This window comes from Halictus rubicundus, chromosome 18, assembly GCF_050948215.1.
Source record: "Halictus rubicundus isolate RS-2024b chromosome 18, iyHalRubi1_principal, whole genome shotgun sequence".
Taxonomy (NCBI): domain Eukaryota; kingdom Metazoa; phylum Arthropoda; class Insecta; order Hymenoptera; family Halictidae; genus Halictus; species Halictus rubicundus.
In genome coordinates this window covers 6484528-6504940 of record NC_135166.1, presented here as the reverse complement: position 1 = coordinate 6504940, position 20413 = coordinate 6484528, and the positions used below count along the sequence as shown (strand labels likewise).

The 20413-nt window shown below is 35.8% G+C and overlaps 4 protein-coding genes across 6 annotated transcripts in view; 1 reads left to right on the top strand and 3 right to left on the bottom strand.

Moving 5' to 3' along the window:
- Positions 1–32: 32 nt before the first annotated feature.
- Positions 33–2019, bottom strand: Hspbap1 (HSPB1 associated protein 1). The gene is made up of 4 exons (XM_076803643.1): positions 1692–2019; positions 1321–1610; positions 816–1197; positions 33–734 (listed from the first exon to the last, which is right to left on the bottom strand). Exons 1-4 carry the CDS (start codon positions 1893–1895, stop codon positions 366–368), a joined length of 1245 nt encoding a protein of 414 aa, XP_076659758.1. The 5' UTR covers positions 1896–2019; the 3' UTR covers positions 33–365.
- Positions 2020–2473: 454 nt separating this feature from the next.
- On the bottom strand, positions 2474–3643 carry Rrp46 (exosome complex component Rrp46). The gene is made up of 5 exons (XM_076803697.1): positions 3342–3643; positions 3171–3284; positions 2966–3087; positions 2747–2890; positions 2474–2674 (listed from the first exon to the last, which is right to left on the bottom strand). The coding sequence occupies exons 1-5, from the start codon at positions 3439–3441 to the stop codon at positions 2492–2494; spliced, it is 663 nt and encodes a 220-aa protein (XP_076659812.1). The 5' UTR covers positions 3442–3643; the 3' UTR covers positions 2474–2491.
- On the top strand, positions 2787–6471 carry LOC143363070 (prefoldin subunit 5-like). 2 transcript variants are annotated; one of them, XM_076803699.1, is made up of 3 exons: positions 2787–2899; positions 5761–5901; positions 5972–6471. In XM_076803699.1, exons 1-3 carry the CDS (start codon positions 2866–2868, stop codon positions 6250–6252), a joined length of 456 nt encoding a protein of 151 aa, XP_076659814.1. In that variant the 5' UTR covers positions 2787–2865; the 3' UTR covers positions 6253–6471. The 2 variants fall into 2 exon arrangements, with proteins under 2 accessions (XP_076659814.1, XP_076659813.1); XM_076803698.1 differs by lacking the exon at positions 2787–2899 and having other exon boundaries at positions 5548–5901.
- Positions 6472–6871: 400 nt separating this feature from the next.
- LOC143363053 (uncharacterized) overlaps positions 6872–20413 on the bottom strand; it is a 77269-nt gene continuing 63727 nt past the window's right edge. For both annotated transcript variants that reach the window (XM_076803671.1, XM_076803672.1), the window contains 3 exons: positions 9341–9474; positions 7984–8218; positions 6872–7409 (listed from right to left, as the gene is read on the bottom strand). In XM_076803671.1, coding sequence (XP_076659786.1) covers positions 7333–7409; positions 7984–8218; positions 9341–9474 — 446 coding nt within the window. In that variant the 3' untranslated portion in view covers positions 6872–7332. The remainder of the gene's footprint in view (positions 7410–7983; positions 8219–9340; positions 9475–20413) is intronic.

Genomic DNA, 20413 nt, shown 5'->3' with positions numbered 1-20413 from the left:
TAGGCAAAACTACATATGTATATACATATTTACATTCATTTGTATTAAAACATTTCTAATGAAACGAAGAATAGTTATGTTCAAATGTCAATCAGAAACATAAAAAACAAAATTGTTCATGTCTTTATCCATGTATATTTAATAAATTATGGATTTTATGCATTTGACAAAAATGAGATGCAATTTAGAAGAACGAATGAATTAAAAGAATTCTATCACATAAACATATTATTTTTAACTTATAAAAATATTACAGAAAGAAAGAAATTGCTAGATGGTTCCTCCATCTTGTAGTTAATAAAGAAAATTCTCATTTTACATAATGGTCTGCTGTGTAATAATTAACCATTTCTAGATATGAAGATTTAAGAAGATAGCAGCAAGTTTGTCACTTTATTAATAACATCAGGGTGACAAAATGCGTTTACAATATCTTCAGCCAATTTATGAGTTAAGGCATCTGTAGGGTCAGAGACAAACCCAACTTCAGATTCACACTCAGCTTCGGATTCAGAAGTGCTGATTATTACCGATTCAATATTGCCTTCAGGAAATCTTTCTCTTTTCATTCTTAAAAGATCTTCCAATTCTGATTTTTCAAGTTCCTGTAGGAGTTTCACGCAATGTGGATATTGCATTGCAAACTCATTTGCTGTCCATTTAGTATGGTTTGTGATTTTACAAGTTGGTTCTACATATTCTGTATTTTTACATTCTCCAAGAGCAACGTCCAGCTGTTGAAAATATTTTAATTACAGACTGAAAGAATTTTACAAAGCATAATAAAATGTTTGTACATTTTCATCGTATATTACCAATTTCATGCAACCAGATAATGAACCGTGAACCTTGTCAGAATTTCTCCAAATATTTTTACCAACTCTGGCTACAATTAATTTCACAAGAGCTTCTTTGACCCGTGATATATTGTCAGTTGCAATTGGTAGCCATATATTAACACTAATAGATAATTCCAATGACTCCACATAATGCCACCACCCCGCAGGAACAAATAAGACATCTCCTGGTTCGAGGGTTACTAATTTTGGTTTATCCTCTATTTTTAATATGTTTCTCTCATCTTCTTCGGTTGGGGCAAAGAAATTAAATTTGCTATACACTGTTGATTCTTCATACGGAATCCTTGTTACTTGAAGACCACTGGTCGAACTTGGGGGAAACAGCAACCATTGTTTCCTAAAATAATTTCTTTATTAATAACAATTAATTTACCGGAATTATCAAATATTCTCGAGAGTTTCGAAATTTTCGAGAACCAAAGAATTAATTATAGAAGAACAAAATTTAAACTCGATTAACCTTCCTTGAATCTGTGCTATTAAATTGCAGCCATAAGAGTCTTGGTGACAATTTGTATGTGCACCTTTGCTTCCTATCCAAAGAGTAGAATCATTTCCTGTCTTCTCAAAACCAAACCTTTTCCACTGTATAGATTCTAATATCTCAGGTTTATCTTTGAACCATTCATTCATATATTTATAGTCGAAATAGGACCATTCTTCAAAGTCATCACCATTCAATTCTACGCTTTTAACAAACTCTGATAATGTCATTGATGTCTCAAGGCAATCCACCTCCCATTGTGGACGCTAAAAATGAAAAATTTGAATAGTAGATGAAATTTACTAGTAAATGAAAAAAGATACACATGGAAGATGTTACTAATGTACCTTGGATCGAGAATTACAACCAATTCGGAAAGGCAGCTTGGAATTCCCAAACTTTTCGATCAACTCGGATAATTTCCAATCTAATAATTTCCAGGTATATGCACCTGCTTCATCTTGCAACATTTTTTTAAATAATAGTGGTTCTTCTATTTCTGCGATGGCTTGTTTTAAAATATTTTCTGATGGAAAATTTAATTTCTCCATATCGACTAATTTTTCGTTTCTATTGCTAGATACAATATTTAACTTTTATTCGCTAATCGTTGCAGGAGGTATAAACAAACGAGGTGTTGTACTTTCAACAGTGAAATAAACCCGCCAATGATCAAAACAATTGCACCGTTCAGATTCAAACTATGATTAGCGCCACTGTAATATTTCCGGATTTATTATGAACTACTACAAAACACTCAATATGTTTCAAATGATAAGTAATGTTGTTATATAGATATAAACAGAGGATATAAATTACTTTAATTGAATAATTACTTCAACACTAAACCATTTTGGTCCGAAACTTTAATTTTAGTATCATATTTCATAATAAATTAGATAATGTCTTTATTCTCTAACCACGATTGTAATCATTTATAAGAATAAATTCCTTGAATGATATAATGTAAATAATTTCAATACAAATTATTAGTAACAGAGAAATCTACATTCGTCACAGACGAATGGATGAGCTCCTGTATGAGCTACTATGAATAAAAATTCATTATCATCGTGATATAACTTTCAATAAGCTTAAAACATTGATGGGGCAACTAAAAGTCACATATCAGAAAAATATAGAAATGTTATATTGCTTTTGCATACTTTTTTACAAGGTTCCTATAAAAATCAAATACATGTTGACTGGCTTGTTTACACTTATCCATTGCTTCAAAAAACTCTGATTGTGTAAAGCGACCTACTGTATGACAGCATATGACATCCTTTTTCATGCTATCAAATCCAAATGTAAATTCAGCCCTAGCATTCTACAAATAAGAGATAATACATATATTACAATAATGTTATTTATAAGTATGTATAAGTCTTGACGATCGTACCTGCAATTGAGTATTGTCAGGATCCAAAATAATATTTTCAGTATCTTCCTCTATCATGCAACCAACTGCCCCAAAGGTAAATTTCATCGGAATTCCAGCATTAATAAGTGCTAAGCAAGATGCATTCAATATACAACATAATAACTGAAAGATGTATGTATATTTCGCATTATAAACTTCAAACATTCATTTATTATAATACGTGAAGACACGCCATACCCCACCAGAATCTTCCAATTCTTGTACATTAATACATATGGATGTTGCTGGATGAAACGTTGTAATAATTGCAGCTTCGCATGTCTCTTTTATATACATTTCTGTCATTCTATCATCAACCTCTTAAACAATTAAAAAATACAATTAGTACTTCATTGAAGTGTGGCTGCATATTGCAATGTTTACATGTCAGCTTTACACATACTAGCTGGACCCTTTATAGGAGCATACGACACTTCCACAGAGGCCTTGTCATACATCATTTTTTGTGCTTTGGCCTCTATTGGCCCATAGACACCAGCAGTAACCGTTGTATCTCCTAAAACATAAATTATTCAAAGATTTCGTCAAACCTAAAAGATTAATATTAATCTACCTTGCATCAACATCGCCGATCCATCCGGCATAGATAGTTGATTGAGCTCACAAATCATTGGCCTTAGCACGAACACATTTTCACTTGATTCTTCAGTCATTTTTAACAATAAAATTAAAATATAGGTTGCTTAAAAATGTTTGGCGGGAAATATAGGCTTTAGAGGTTAAACCACGGGCGAGGTATAGGAATAGACCAATCACCACATATGGGGTTTCGTGTCTTACACAAAAACAACTCGTTTTCTCACGCCCTCTACGCTGACAAACGATAAATGTTGGAACTAGATCCACTAAAATGATCAAATCTGTCAAATACAAATGACTGATTCGAATTATATTGTTATATTTGATATCATTATGTCATACCATTATCAGGCCTCAGAATTATTGGCACGCTCTCGTGGCGGTCATAGTTCTCGAGCCAGCTTAGGAGAGTACCATAGGCGCTATACATGGCGCATTAGGGCGAGACGGCACAGATAATATATATGGTTTGCCATAGGTTTATACGGTCAAAGGGAAGTACTGTCTAAAATATTGAGTGCCCTTATAGAAGGTTTCCCGTATCCACTTCTGCTCAGACCCGCCGCACGACGGTCGTGCGTCTTGCTGCTAAATCCGGATAGTTGTTACCAATTAGTTGTCGAGTCTACCGCTAGATAACGCTGACCTTAAATTACTGGACATTACCATGTGTGATAACACAGTTACTGACACGAAATCTATGTTACATGTAAACATTTGTATTGTATTTTAACACAATCATTTTATGTAAGAATCAACAATGAATAAGTAAATACAATGTAATGAAAAGACGTATCTGCGTATACAATTACTGAACCCTCAATCTTTCTCGAACATCCGACTTGTCGTTGACTTATACTACTGAATTTCGAAATTTACCTAATAGAAAATTCGGTTTTCGAAAAATTTCCACGGTCTGACTCGCTATTGACTTATACTCCTGAAATTCGCTCTACCTCTTTCATTATCATATTCTCCTAATGCAAAGCTCAATTTTCGAAACATTTCGGAAAATTTATACAGTCTCACATGTTATTGACTTATACTACTGAATTTTGTGCCACTTCCTTCGATATCATATTGTCCTAATACAAGATTCGATTTTCGGTATTTTCGAAAATTTATGCAATTTTCGGATTTCAACCAGGAGAACATGATAGCAAAAGAGGTGGCATGAAATTTCGTGCTGCCTGTGTTACTATCATATTCTCCTAACACAACGCTTAATTTTCTCTAATTTCAAAAATGTTGCTGTTCCCGAAATTTTCGAAGACATTAATTTAATTCTATTATCGAATGTTCATGTTCAGGGGGAGAAAGAAGAACACATTGACCGTTGCAATTAATATTCTTTATTTATGACCAAATAAATTACAATGTTAAACGTGTATACATATACAAAATAGAACTAAAATGTATCGATTTAGATACGTTTTACCCGAAGTCTACTGGCAGTCTCCTTTCTTGGCCTGATAGCTCCATTGTGTTTTTAAATGTTTTATAGACGACGTCATGCCGTTTGCAAAGAGGCTTCTTCGTGAACGCGAAAGATCCTGATAGGTAGAGCTTTAATTGTTGCCCTAATAATTTTCCTGGCTACAGAACTCGTGAACTGTAACAAGAAAACAGTGAAAAAATCCAACTGAAAACTATTTGTGTATATTAGTATTAACAAGATCTGAATATTCCATATACTTCATTTTTACTACGGGTGTGTAATATAATTTGGAGTCTGTATGTATTTGATCAGATTTGATCGCGTTTTCCTGGATCTAGTTTCAACATTTATCGTTTGTCAGCGTAGAGGGCGTAAGAAAACGAGTTGTTCTGTGCTTCTATACCTCGTTCGTGATTAAACTTATCACATGTCGATAGATTATTTGAAGATTCAGTTATCTGCGAAAGATGACGCTGCCATCTTAATTTTCAAGGAAAATGTACTGTCGGTAAAATTGTCTAAAAGTTTGAGCGTATTGCCACTACGCTGAGTGGCGCTAAATTCAGATTTTTCGGAGCAGTTATTTCTTGCCAAAATTTACATTGCTCCTTACAAAAATAGCGGAACGAATCATTCGTGCCATATGTATAAAATTTATTTGTAATTGAAAAATGCGTGCTGTAATTGTATCATGCAAAATTGAATCGTAATGTCATTTGATGTAATGTAACGCTGCGAGAGTCACGTATATGGGGCTCTCGAGTCTCGCAAAATCGAGCTACGAAAATAAATAGAATGTTAGTTCTATTCCTATGTCTCGTCAGTGACATAACATCGTAGTCATCATCTCTGCGGCACAGTGTCGAAACATTTGCGTTGTAATTTTTAATTAAAATGTCGGATTTATTAATGACAGACTTGAAACACTTGCAAAAACTTGATTTGACGATCTTAGATCTGCATCAACTGACGGCGTTGAAACAGCAACTGGATCACGAACTCGATATCTTCCAGGAATCATTGCAGACTTTAAAAACTGCTCAAAATGAGTTTCAGGAATCGGGATCATGCCTCGAAAAGATTCCCGCTATGAAAGGTAAGATATCGTTCCTTCTAGTATGTTTAATATATCATGATATAAAAATATGAAAATAACTCTTTTACAGGGAATGAAATTCTTGTACCCCTGACTGGATCAATGTACGTTCCTGGGAGATTAAAAGACGTAGATAATGTGTTAATTGACATTGGGACTGGATATTTTACCGAAAAAAATGTTGCCGAGGCGAAAGAATATTTCAACAGAAAAGTTGATTATATCACAGAACAAATGGACAAAGTAGAACAACTGGGTCTTGATAAATGTAAAATTAGGGATCAGACTGTAGACATCATCGAAACGAAGCTCCAAAATCAAGGCTATAAACGAACCACACGCAAGGCATAATATAACAATTTTTATAAATTAAGCGTTCGAACACTGTGATTTTTGTTGCTTCACCATTGTCATCAAATGGTATCATTATGCATTTAAACTGTAGTAGATTTGATTTATTTGAAAATGCTAGAATAAACTGCAATGTTGTTTATTTTTGCGTAGTATTGAAAATGTTCAATTATTTGTACATTGACGTAAACATAAATTCTGTAGAGAAAAATAAATATTAACAAACCGCTATGGGATTTTATTTCACTCCACAGACAAAATAATTTGATTAAACAGTCTGTTTGCGATACCATGTGACAAAATATAATTAAGTTTTTTCATTTTTGTCATTTAATGTGACGAGCGTCTATTGAAAAATTTCATAATGCAATGAAAAAGAGACTACGTTTAACAATTTTTGCTTTCAGTTTGAGATTAACTGTGTTCGATTAACTATACTTTATTGAAGTGTTTAAAACGGTAACAATGAGCTTGATAACATCTGACATTTTAGTGTAAATTGTTAAAAAATGTGAAATTTCTGAATCATGTATTTAAAAATGCTGTATAATAAAATAATTGGTTACCTATTCGGATGGGAGAGGCTGGTTGAGTAAATGAACAGACAAGAGTAACGAAGGTGAGTTATTTATTTTTTTACTCAAAATCTCATTCTCAAATAATAACAGCTTTCACCTAGAAATGTTGTAAGATACATTTCGGTAGCTATAATGTTACAGAAGAGGTATCAAAATCATTTTTGGAGGATAGAAAACACGGTTGTAATATCGTTGAAATAATTTCGCGAATACCTGCTGCGATGTATCTTCAATCTAATATGTAATATTATGACATATTAATCAGATTATAAATTCATCTCGCTGCGACGAGATTGCGTGCGGGCCGCAATTACACGTAGATAATTCGCTAAATTTTTATCCTATTTACACGAATAACATACGGTCGATATTTATGTTAACGAAAGATCCTTTTTCCTGCTTCCTTTCCCTTCATCGCACTTAATTTCAAAATTTTACAAACAATTCCCCCGTCTCCGGTACAGTCACATCCACAAAACTCGGAATTCTCAGTTCATCGATGTTATCTCAGGTTGCACAGTAACAACGTAACTGCAACATTAAAATAGAACCACCCTTCAATGTGTTTCGCTGCGCTACCTGCAACAGAAAATAGATAAACGTCAGTATAACATATATTATCGCAACTATTTGTTTATACAATGTCAATATTTTTCTATCAACTTCCCATCGCACCAGCAAATTATTAGGGATCTTTACAGATTGAATAAACATTTTATCCGTGGACTACATACTAATCGGATTTATTAACATTTACTTCGTAGTATGCTTATTGTGAAATTAAACTGTAATTAAAAATCTATACTAAATTTTCAGTAAAATAAAATTTTGTATAAACATCAAGAAACGATTACTCATGAGTATCGCCAATAGATTTTTAAACAGTCTCCACTGGTATTATTAAAAAAGAAATTAATCTTAATATTAGAATTACAAAACGGACGGAAATTACGGGATATCGGATATTTCATTACAATTATTGAAATTATAAATATTTTAAGAAAACTCTTTATTCGAACATACTGTACTAAATCTCTTCGTTATTATAAAGCCCGGCATTATAAGTGGCTCGCTTTTAATTTTATTCATATGGGGCAACAAATCAAGGAAATTGTTTACCGATCGTTTGTTTTGTGAGATTCATAGAACGTACCAATATGGGAAGATTCTCGTGTTCCTAAGACAGATGCCAAACGCGGGCGTTCCTCCATTAAATGGACAAAGGCTTCTTTTTTATACAAATGAAAGACGTTGGCGTGACAAATCACGTGTAATCTGCCGTTACCAAAACTATCTGGTATGATCTCGAAGTCCAGTCCTGCGATAGTCATTAGTTGCTGATTGTCACCAAGTTTGTCCGTCACATTCATCATGAAACTAGCGTTCACCTGCAACAAACGTTCTCATTCACATACGACCAACATATTTGCAACATACCAAGAGGTCACGATTTATTCTCATTATTCGTTAACGTCATACAATCGATCTTTTGCCGCAGATTCCATTGTTTCTTTTTGGAACAGTAGAGTATTGCAAAATTTCATTCGACAACAGAACAGAGAAACATATTTAATTGCATTTTTATTTGCACAGTGAATACGAAATCGAACATTTTCATTAAGACCAGTGCATTGAAACGAAAATGTTTATGTTTGTAATGAAGCAGAATGTAGCAGAATTCTATTTAGCCGAATTATTTTCAAAACTCTGCGTTGAAATAACGAAACATGTTCATCTTTCGATTTTTGTATTATTTCTCTGTGAAAATAATGGAAATGTTCGTCTTCCGTTTTTCCGTTCCGTATTATTCCCCCGTTAAGTAATGACCACATTCGCCTTCGATTTTCGTTCTCGCAACTCGTTAATCTTTCTCCTTTATATACAATTCTCCTTTTTATAGAATGCATTTTCACGGAAAGCATTTCAGCGATCAAATCCGGTGATCGTGGTCGTGACAGAGAGATTCTCTACCACGAATAATCCACCACTTACAGAAGTATCTTAATGCTTTCCGTAATGCTTCTCCTAACTGCTGTGCATAATGGCCAGGCCCGGCCATCAAGTTGGTCCCACATTATAATGCGCATTACAATCTTTACACCATATCTTCTATTGGAGTTGATAATACTTCTGTTATACAAAAAAAAAAAAATCAGCAATTTTAACTCTCCAACGTGTTCATCGAACAGAATTTCACCGTACATAGCAGCTCATTGTTGCGTGTAATAAAGATTACAACATGTTGTAACTCTAATGCACAGCCGTAATAAGGATAGTAGAAATAATCCTAGGAACTATTCTCGCCATTTTGCGAATTTTCATTCGCGTAATTTACGCGCGAGAAAGCTTGCGTTGCCGCGAAGTTTAACGTTCGAAATTTCCAATCCGGAAGAATTCGATACGCATTACAATACGGGCGAGTAACTAAAATATTGATCGTTATAATAACGACAGCTAATCGATACCAGCAGACCCACATTCCCCGAAAGTTTATGCATCCATCAACCTACCGGCACTCCATTGACAGTCCACGTCACATTTGCTGGTGGGTTTCCCGAAGGAACGGTACAGTTTCCACGAACAGTGTCGCCGACAGCGTAACGCTGCTTCTCCACTCTAATTTGAGGCTCGCCCTCAGGAAGACCTAAAATTTAGTGAACATTTATAACATAACAACCTTCCCCTTTTATTTGGGAACGTGGCACAATAGACATTACGACCGTATGGATAGTCGCTGAAACTGTAAGTTAACTTCTCTTTAAAAAACAGAGGAAAAGAACGTACTCTCGCTCCTACATTTCATTGTTAGACTGCAAATTTTTGTGCATTCGTGGCACAAACTTTGCACAATACAAGAATACGTCTATGTTGATCGAAATTCATATTGTTATTTTATCTTATATTGAAGACGTCTTTCGATAGATGAACTTCTTGCTTGTTCTGCCTTTTGTAAAACAGCAGTAGAAAAGTTTGTACAATATAAAGATCATTGCAGCCTGTTTATCATTAATTGACCGATACGTTTTCTCTTGCGCTCCTTTTGCGTTTATTCACACCGGTGAACACCACGACGAAGACATTTGTAATAATTAGACTGCGAACCTTTGTGCGAAATAAAAATTTGCCAACTGGAAGAACTACTAATATAATTTAGTTGAAAATAATATAACATCATCATTGAACTCATTTAAATATCTTCACAGGTTTATATTTGACCAATCTGTTTATGCTAAGTGCATAATAATCTATTAATAATGCAATGGTAAATGCATCTTTTTATGTTGATTCATTTTATATATGATATTTAAATTTTCATTATTTCACCAACTATTAGAATACAAAGAAGTCCCAAAGAAGACATTCTAAATAGTAGTATAACAAATGGATCTTTTAATGTCGACATTTCTTAGCATTTCTTGAAGTTGTGTATTTTTCCAGCGCAGGAGTTGCAGTGCGATTATTAAAATTGTAAATTGGTTTGACGTTGTACAAAGTAGAAACTACTTTTTAAATTCTTGCTTAGTAATTGAAAAATTATACGGTGCAGCTATAATCGAGTTTACAATATAACGTGGTCGAGATATTCGAATTATTCTGTTCAAAACTCTCATTATTTAACCGTCTGTTATAATATGGAGTCTAAAGAAAAGTCGCACAATGCCCACTTATGAGGAGGTCTGTCGACGGCGCAGCCCTCATCAAATTTGCATGCTGACCTCTATTTCTGGCAATATGCGCGCACCTTAAATTACGTAACTAGAGGTATGAGGTTTTTTTCAGACCATTCTTGAATTTTATGTGATTCTACGCGGAACAGTGGGCTCAGAATATAGAAACGACGCTGTTCTTTACGGTTCGGTCGTAAAACAAGATTTGTGAACGTCTTCAATGGTTTTCACCCTTTCTCTTAATTATTTTTTCCATTTCATTAATCGTATTTGCAAGAATTCAAGCATATCACTGATTTTTAATCCTTTAAACTCGAATGGAAACTCTGAAGCGTTAATTAAAAAATTATTCATAAGAATTTTTACATTATCAAATTAGTTTGAGTTTAATAAATTCCTACAAAGTGTGGTGTGAATAAGTATCCAATTTCATATGCATGAAATGAATAAATGAGTTCTGGAATTAAATTAGTTTTTATTGCACACGGTTAAATCTTCTCATTTGAGAATTTTACCTAGCATATTAATATATTCATACGAATTATATTAGTACAACTTGTAAGATGATATTTTACACGAACAGTGTGACATAAAATTTGTTTACATGAAAATCGAGTTAAAGTTCGCGCAGCACGTCTGCCTCGGTGTATAGATGAAGTAGAAACGGTAAGCCATGAACAGACATGTCAGCCGTCAGTAGCAAGTGTACCTTATGGACTTTTAAAACTCGTTCCTCATGAAAACGGAGCCCCATATAAAAGAATTTTATTCGCTACTAGTACAACTAATTCGTTCATAATTGTCACTGTATTTTAAACAATAGTTCAGAACGTTTCTGAAAATGTTTGATACGTTGTAAAAAACACCGCAATTATTTTTCTGATTTAACATATTTATAATTGCTGGACGATTATTGTTATATACTATGCATTTTCCAGTACTTTTATTTTCGTCAAACAATTGCATTCCTGGGCTATGGATATTTATTCGCGTGTCTAATTCGTTTTTAATTTTCACTGTATGTTTACTGCATTTGTTACGGACTGGCTTTCCATTAGCATGTTTATTTTCATTAAACAATTGTGTAATTTCCAGGCTATGAATATTGTGCAACGATTCGTTTTCGATTTTCATTGGATTTTAATAACGTGTCAAAGTATTTTTAAAAATATCTCGTATGTGGTACAGTACTCGATAATGAAATTATTAAAGACACAATATGTAAAATGTATTTATTGTGCGCTTGGCGGATAGTGTTATCTACAGCATTACTAAATATGCAATTTGCAAAGGTTATTACTTCGTAAAAAAATAATAATAGATGGTTTGTCATTTAATTAAAATTGATGGCTGTAATGTAAAGTCGTGAATCTATGCAAGTAGCTATAATAATTTGATCACCTACTGTAAACCGTACAACAATTATATTTCTGATTTAATTTATTTGCAACTATTGGATAACGGGGTGAACAAAGTTCCAGACAAATTCTGTCTCCATTCCCCGCTCCTTTTAATATTCTACCATCAAACAATTGTATTATACCCAGGCTATCTTGATGCCATATTTCGTGCTCTTCATTTGCCTCCAGTGATTTCCCTGGGTGTTTTCATAGTCCACCATTTTAATATGAAATACATCTTCTCTTCCGTTCGGGTCACGAAATGTGCCATGCGGGTTATTGCGTTCGAAAATCCACTCGGAACGTAAAATTAGTTCGCTTTAATTTCCACACATACACACCGATAAATACAAAGGCTCTCGATACTTCCGGCGGCGAGATGTTTTTTCGCGCGACTATGAGAGCTGTCCGATAGTAATAGTTTTCAAATCGATAACACGAAATTCACAAAAACAACAGTTCTGTTCCGGCGAACAGTCCTCGCGTGCGCTTTTTACCGTGCCGATTTACAGCCAAGATCCGATACGGTGAGAGAGATCCCCGGGCTGTGATAGGGGAGGGGAGGGGGCGGGGAGAACTCTAAAATTTCTTTCCTCGAAAATGAAGGCTCGTTTGTAAAAATTTTATTCCAAGCCAACCGTCCATACAGCGCTCATGAATATTCATTCGTTTCCAGATTGCGCCCGGCAATAATAAATCGCTCTGAAGAGCAATTCTGATATCGGCCCGAACACTGCGATGATAGCACATCAAAAATTATTTTCGCGAAAGACTCGCGTCGATAAACGTCCCCGCACAAATGAATATTCGCGTCCGGTTATTTAAAACGCCGCGTTACAACGGACACGCGTGATCCCTGCGAAATGATTGAAGTTATGAATACAGACGACGATCGACCGCCGAAATCATGATACTGATGCGAAGCCAATTTTATAGCGACAGAAGAGCCGTCCAAAAAATATGAACACCGTGATACATAAATTAACAGCAAACCGAAACCACATCTAAATAAATCAGTCGGGGATGAACGAGGGCTAGAAGCAGCATTTTAATTTTGCATTGACAAAACGGCCGTCCGAAAAATGTGAACACTGTGATGCATAAATTAACAGGAAACCGTGCCACGTCTAAATAAACCATTCTGGGATAAATGAGGGCTGGAAGCAGTATTTTCATTTTATATATTAACGAAAGATCCGTCCGAAAAATGTGAACACTGTGATACATAAATTAACAACAAAATGTTCCGCGTCTGAATAAATCATTCTGGGATGAACGAGAGCCAGAAACAACATTTTAATTTTATATCGACAAAAGAGCCGTCCGGAAAATGTCAACACTGTGAAAAATAAAGTAACAGGAAACCGTACCACGCCTGAATAAATCATTCTTGGTTAAACGACGTCCGGAAACAGCATTCTGAAGCACATTAAAAAGAACCTGGACGACGGAACAGTAATGTTTAACATATTAATACTTCGTGTGCCAATCGGCAACCTCAAAAGTCGCCTAACGTCAAAGTAATTAATTCACTAACTAAAATTGAATAGTTAAAAGACATATCCAACCAGCATTTTCTCCTGTGTTCTTTCTTATATTTTCTAATAAATTATGATTTCAATTTTCGTTGATGTCCATGAATTATTTTAATATTTTTCGATTTAAAGAAACACAGTCAATTGTTTACTGCAAGATACAAATGACCAAGGTGACTAATATTAATTATATTATGCCAAAGGTGTACTGTGTATATTCGAGTAAAAATTCAGTTTCACATCTAGACAAATAAATCCTTATAATAGTCATTTTATTAAATTCGTTACACAACATATTATTAGAATTAAAGAGTAAATTGTAAGAGTTTGAATTGCAGACAATTTATTACTAAGATTAAGGAATGTTACAAGGAATTAATTGTAGACAACTTAGGATGCAGGAATGAACTCTAATAAAATCTTACTAATAATAAAACATTAATCATCATAAAATTATATTAATGGAGAACGTAGAAATGTTAACATCCAGTTGCGGTTAGGGGACCGTAAATAACGTGTTTCGATGAGAAATATTTTTTACGTCGTTCGCGAAAGACTTCCGTCGATAAAAGTGCAGCATAAATGTTATTTACAACGGTACATTAGATGAAATCTAACGGTGGAACGGTCACGTTACAACAGGGGTGGGTTTGGGGTCGTGATCACAGCGAGGTTAAAGGTATGCGACCATGACATGGAATCTGGAACCGCCAGGTACGGAGGGCAATAAAATGCCTGGTGCCCCCGGAAAACGCTGATTGGGCGATGGCCTCCGCAAAAGAATATAAAAAGCGCTCTTCTCGCAGAAAAAAGAAACTAGTCGACTTCGGTTAGCCGAGCTATCAAGCTCCGCTTCGAACCTCACGAGAGTCGCACCAGAACTTTCCTGGCTGACTCATGTCAAGAGCCACATTGATAGCTTCCGAACTTACTGGGGACGGCCATTACAATTTTGTCGTGTGCTGTCAGGAATTTGTAATTAATTCGGAAACAAGACGGCACATCCAGTGTTCTATTCGCAAAATTTCACACACAAGGATTGCAATACAGCTGTTTGCATATTGTGCAGCGTGAAATGTAACGGTATATAAAAAGTAATGGTCATCCGTCCTAGGGGTGAATCTACACCTCTGCATCGGTGGACATTTGTCAAAGAAACTTGCCGCAAAATTGTTTATAACAACGAAAATTGACGAGAAAAGGAATCATAGTAAGAACCAAAGAAAAGGAACCATATGTCACAAACAAATAGTTATTGAGATACAAGCTGTTAAAGTTTTTGCAAAATTTGTGGAGTGTGGATTGTGTGGAGTTATACATATAGATAAAAGCCTACTACTACAGTCCACCTGACCGTGTCGATGAGACGAAACATAATCGTGTGCGTGTCTCGAGACAAACGAAATTTAACACTAGGTTCACGGAACCCGACAAAATGACGGGATCTAATATTTGTAGTTTACAATTATTGAGATTGTAAAGATGTATCCATGACGAGTTATTCTTGTTATTTTTGTAAAATAATGTTAAGTAGTCACTCTTAGTGCTCTGCAAATCTAGTGTTAAAGGGACATTCGTCGCTGGGCCTGTACCAAATAATTGTCACCCTGCCCATTCGGATCATAAATTTGAAGTTGCAAAATATGAAAGAAAACCTTGTATCCAATGTTCTACACACGAATACTAAACCTAAACATACGAGAACGAGAAATAATACTGCGATTTTAACCGCTTCGCCGTGGGCCTATAAACGCTAGATACGAAAACAGGGAATTCCGGGAAATAGGATCGGCAATTCTGACGTCAGAATTTGTTTACCTTGGTTTTGTATTTAGTGTTTATAGACCCACGGCGTCTGACCTGCATAGTATACCTGACCGTAACACCTCCGCGGGGGCGACGCGGTTAAAATCGCAGTATTATTTTGTTCATGGTCGGAGTAACATGTTCTCGTTCGCTGTCGCGATTTCATAAACTGTGTTGTGTAGTGTAGGTTTCGAAAGTATTCGAACGAGTGAATAATAGTGTGCTGTGGATCCGACGGAGGAACAGATGATTCTGACAAATGTGTAAGTGTACTTTACATTAGTATTTTATAATGTAGGTTTAGTATTCGTATGTAGAACATTGGATGCAAAGTTTTCTTTCATATTTTGCAACTTCTTTATGATTCGAATGGGCAGGGTGACAGTGATTTGGTACGGCCCTAGCGACGAATGTCCCTTTAAACTTCGTTTGTCTCGAGGCACGCACACGATTATGTTCTGTCTCATCGACACAGTCAGGTAGACTGTAGTAGTGGGCTTTTGTCTATACGTGTAACTCCACACAATCAAATTTTGCAGAAACAGCTTATATCTCAATAACTATTTCCTTGCGACATATGGTTCCTTTCAAACTGTTTCTTTTCTCGATGTATAGAAGGTGTTGTTGTAAAGAAAAACTTTAACAACAATTTTCTTTGTTATAAACAAGTTTGACAAAGGTCGAAGCGAGTTATACTGGTGACCTGTTTTAAATGCCCCACGCTGTATATTAATTTTTAATTAATTTCTGCTGCGTTCTTCCTTCATTAATACTGCTTTCGTCTAGAGTGGCTTATAAAGGATACAGTGAAATTATTTCAATATTCTGCATCGTGAAACACTGTATATTAATGGAATATATGTATATTAGTATTTGATTTAATCCTGTTGCGTTATTTGAATCTTCTTCGAGCTGTTTACAATAGTAATAAGTTATATTTACAGTATACTTCATTGTGAAAAGTGAATAAAAATTATTGTAACAACTTGCAGAAAATGGTACAATTTTTGGGACGGGATACCGTTAATAATCTCGAAAGTAGGGACACGAGATTCCTTTCTTGGGTGAAGTAATAAATAATTTTAAATGTTAGGGAGTTGTTACTAACAATAAGTTTCATTAGTACAAGGGTTTTATAAGATTGTAGGTGGTGCTTCTTCGATTGTCGTTTTATTTCGCAAGACAAAACGGGTGTAATTGTTTCCGGGTAATTTCGAGCCTTTGTAGAAATTCTGTTCTGTTCTTGGCATCGGTCAATACGATCATTAGCTGAAGTTCAACAGTTGTAGGAGAAATTCGAACTACCAATTCCACCACCTGTACACGGGAGTTCCTGAATGGTCACCCGACCGTGTCCAACAAAGTTTAACTCCTAATTTAAGTAACTCTTATTTCGGGATTAATGGCATATTACGATCGGATATTGAGCACAAAATCCGTATCTGCGCAAAAGTATAATCTCTCCATTTTAATAACAATGCACTTTGTACAGTTTCTGGTTCTTTTGATAGTATAACGCACGTACTTCGAACGTATCCACTATTTGATTAACTTTTCATGTGACGAATGAAACGAGACATCATTTGTTTTATTTTTTATATCTCTAGAACGAATGGAATCAATCTGGAAAGTTTTTTGCGACGTACTCCGCAGATTTATTAATAACTCTCACAATCGATAACAAAATCCTTTAGAAAAATTCGTGCTATTGTTTCAAACATGTTTAAATACTCGTGCAAAATTTCAATCTACCAAGTCGAATCGTTCTCTTGAAATTAATTCCCATATATGGTCCTGTCTGGACCACTTTCGTCAAGGCAAAACCGACGTCGCTCGTGAAATTAAATTGTTTATAAACATGAGAATGTTTAGAAGGTTCAGAGCAGTTCTCCGGGAACGTGGCGTAACCTTAAGGGGTTGAGATCACTATAAAAATGCAGAAATCTCGGAAAGCCTCGGCTATTATTCTATAATCGCGTCTAGAGTGTCTCGCTAGGCGAGCCCGTAGCGAGATGCTCCGTATACATAACACGCGATGTACATATATCGCGTCCGATCATTATACCGTCCGCAGAAGGCAGTCAATTTCCCTTTAGCGGCAGTGGGGACTGTCAAAGAATTGTCTGGCTTCACCTGAATGACTTCCGCCATGCACTCGAGCGCGGTTCGTCCCCATCTTCGATGCAGCTCTCAAGGACACAGTCTCCGTAGGCTGCAGATTACCATTTTGTACGTGTCTCTGGTAATATTGTGGATGCGGCCGATCGTCCCGTCTGGTGAGAATGGAGAAAACGCGGGAAAGAGAGAGAGAGAGAGAGAGAGAGAGAGAGAGAGGCCGAGAGAGAGAGAGAGAGAGAGAGGTCTGAGGTCTACAAGGTAGGATTCGAAGGCTCGATTCACTATCGAGCTTTTACGAGCGATCCGTGATCGGAAAGGAGAGGCAATCGCCTCGTTCCTTCAAAGAGGAATCGCTACCGAGGCTGTGGCGTCGTTAAGTTGACGCTCAACGAGAGTACGAGATGGTGGGAACAAAACTTCATGTTCTACCCTCTATTCCGCACAGTCTCGTCTCCACGCGTTCCCTCATTTTCTTTTGTTGCGTCACTACCTCCCGGTCCTTTCAATCTATGGCAATTACGGTGACAGTGGCACGTCATACGGCAGAACTATCAACCGTAATGACACCGTCCAACAAATTTTAACTACTCTTTTTTAAACCGCTCCTCCACGGCGCCCCCAATTTCTCAGACATTCCGTTTTAACGAGAAACCGACATTTTCAGCTTCGAGAATATTTTGTGCTCGAATTGTAAAAATTCCGTCATATTCTAGTATGTTCTAGTACATACTAGTATATTATAGTAAATTTTCGTATATTATGGTATATTCTGCTATATTCTGGTATGATCTATTATATTCTCGCATATTCTTGGATATTCTAGTATATTCTGCAATATTATGGTATATCCTAGTATATTGTAGTATGTTATAGTGTATTCTTGTATATTTTGAAATATTATGGTACATTCTGGTATATTGTAGTATGTTATAGTGTATTCTTGTATATTCTAGTATATTCTACTATATTCTGGTATATTTAGTATATTCTGGAATATAATGGTATATTCTAGTATATTCTACTATATTCCGGTGTATTCTAGTATATTCTGGAATATTATGGTATATTCTAATATATTGTAGTATATTATAGTGTATTATTGTATATTCTGTTATATTCTGGGATATTCTAGTATATTCTGGAATATTCTGGTATATTCTGGAATATTGTAGTATAATCTAGTATATTCTACTATATTTCGGTATATTCTGGTATAGTCTGGTATATTCTGGTATATTCATGTATATTCCGGGATATTCTGGTGTAATTTGGTACATTGTAGTACATTCTGTATATTTCGATATATTTTGATATATTCTGGTATATTTTGGTATATTGAAGTATATTCAGGTGTATTCTAGTATACTCTGGTACATTGTTGAATATTCTGTTATATTCTTGTACATTTTTGTATATTCTTGTATACTCTGGTATATTCTGGTACACTCTGATGTGCTCTGGTATATACCAGCATATTTTCCAAATCTGATTATAAATGTTTAAACAGTTCTCGCACGGTTTCTTCACAGAAAAATAAAAATTATTTTGACACGTTGCTCCGCGTCGAACGTTATGAAAAAAATGTACCGTTGTATTCGGAATGGTCTACAGAATCGATCCACGTGAAGAACATTTAGCTTTCGTGATGGAAGCACAAGAAATTCTGAAACTCGAATCAAGGTCAATAAGAATGACGTATTGGAACGCGAACCGGGTGTCGAACTGTGTAATTAGTGGGTCGTGGGTGGCTGAAGATTCGAGATCGCGAATTCGCGGAAATATAGCACGAGGTAGGGTCCTCGATTCGTCGCGGGCACACCGTGTGCTTAGTTTACAACTAATTCGACGTCCACATTGAAAACTAACAGTGCGTACTAATGGATCAGCTCGGCGAGAGCCGGCCGCGCTGGCAACTGAAGGGGGCTAGGGCTATATTTCGCTGGCAACGGGGCTGGTAATTATCGGTAAGTCGGTTAAGAGAGTCGCGGAACACGGACGAGGGCGAGATGATAAAACGAAAGACGCGAGTTCGGTCGTTTAATGAGACTAAGTGGCGAGATCTCTGCCACCGCGCGCAAACATTTTGTTTCGCGCGGAGCGTCGTTGGCGGCTTCAATGAAGCCGGGCCCACATTCAGCGACATTGTGAGCGAAAATCTTTCGAATTGTATCCACGATCGCGTCTCTCGTGCGGCAGTGCGGGCACGTTCGAGATTTACAGCGGGTTATCAAATTGTTAGAGCCACGAAAACCATATTCCTTGAACGCTTCAGTGCTGCCAAATGCACATTTACAATCCGCAAAATACTTCAGAATTTAGCAAGCTTTTCATTTGACAATTTGTTGTCTCAATGCATGCAACGGACAACGATTTGACACAGCGGATCTTTATGCGAACAAATTTTCTACCAGAATTGCAACAAACTGAAGTGAAATAGAAATTAATTTAATATGTTTTTAATATTTTTAATAGATTGAAAATAATATATCAGCATTTTTAAATCCTTCTAATGTTTTTACTGTTTTAAATCACACTCACTTTTGTCATAAATGCATAAAATCCGCTGTCTTACTTATACTGAACGGCAACTTTGAAAACAACTGGGCAGAAACGAAAAATAATTTCAAAGCATATAAATTAAGCAATCGATAACTCGCAACGAACAGTATAAACAATGATAATATTTGTTAGGAGAGAGTGAAAGAGCTTGACCATTTGCTGTGCAACTACGTGCATACAGAATAAAACAAAGTGTACACAACAGGATGCGTTCAATGATCGAGTTATGTACGTTCTTATACTATGCTCTACACAGTTCTTAAGCAGACAATTTAGATGTCAAGGGAGACTCGGCTACGCATATCTAAATCGTCTCTCGTTATCTAAACCCCTTAATATTTACATAATCAAATGGTAGACGATGAGCTTCTTCGGGATCGGCATAAACGCGGTGTTTATACACGGAATAAGTGGATAGTTGCAATTTTGTGCTACAATGAGGTACATCGAATGTCGTTCGCAAGAAGCGCAAGAGCAGAAACACGTATCGTCGTGAA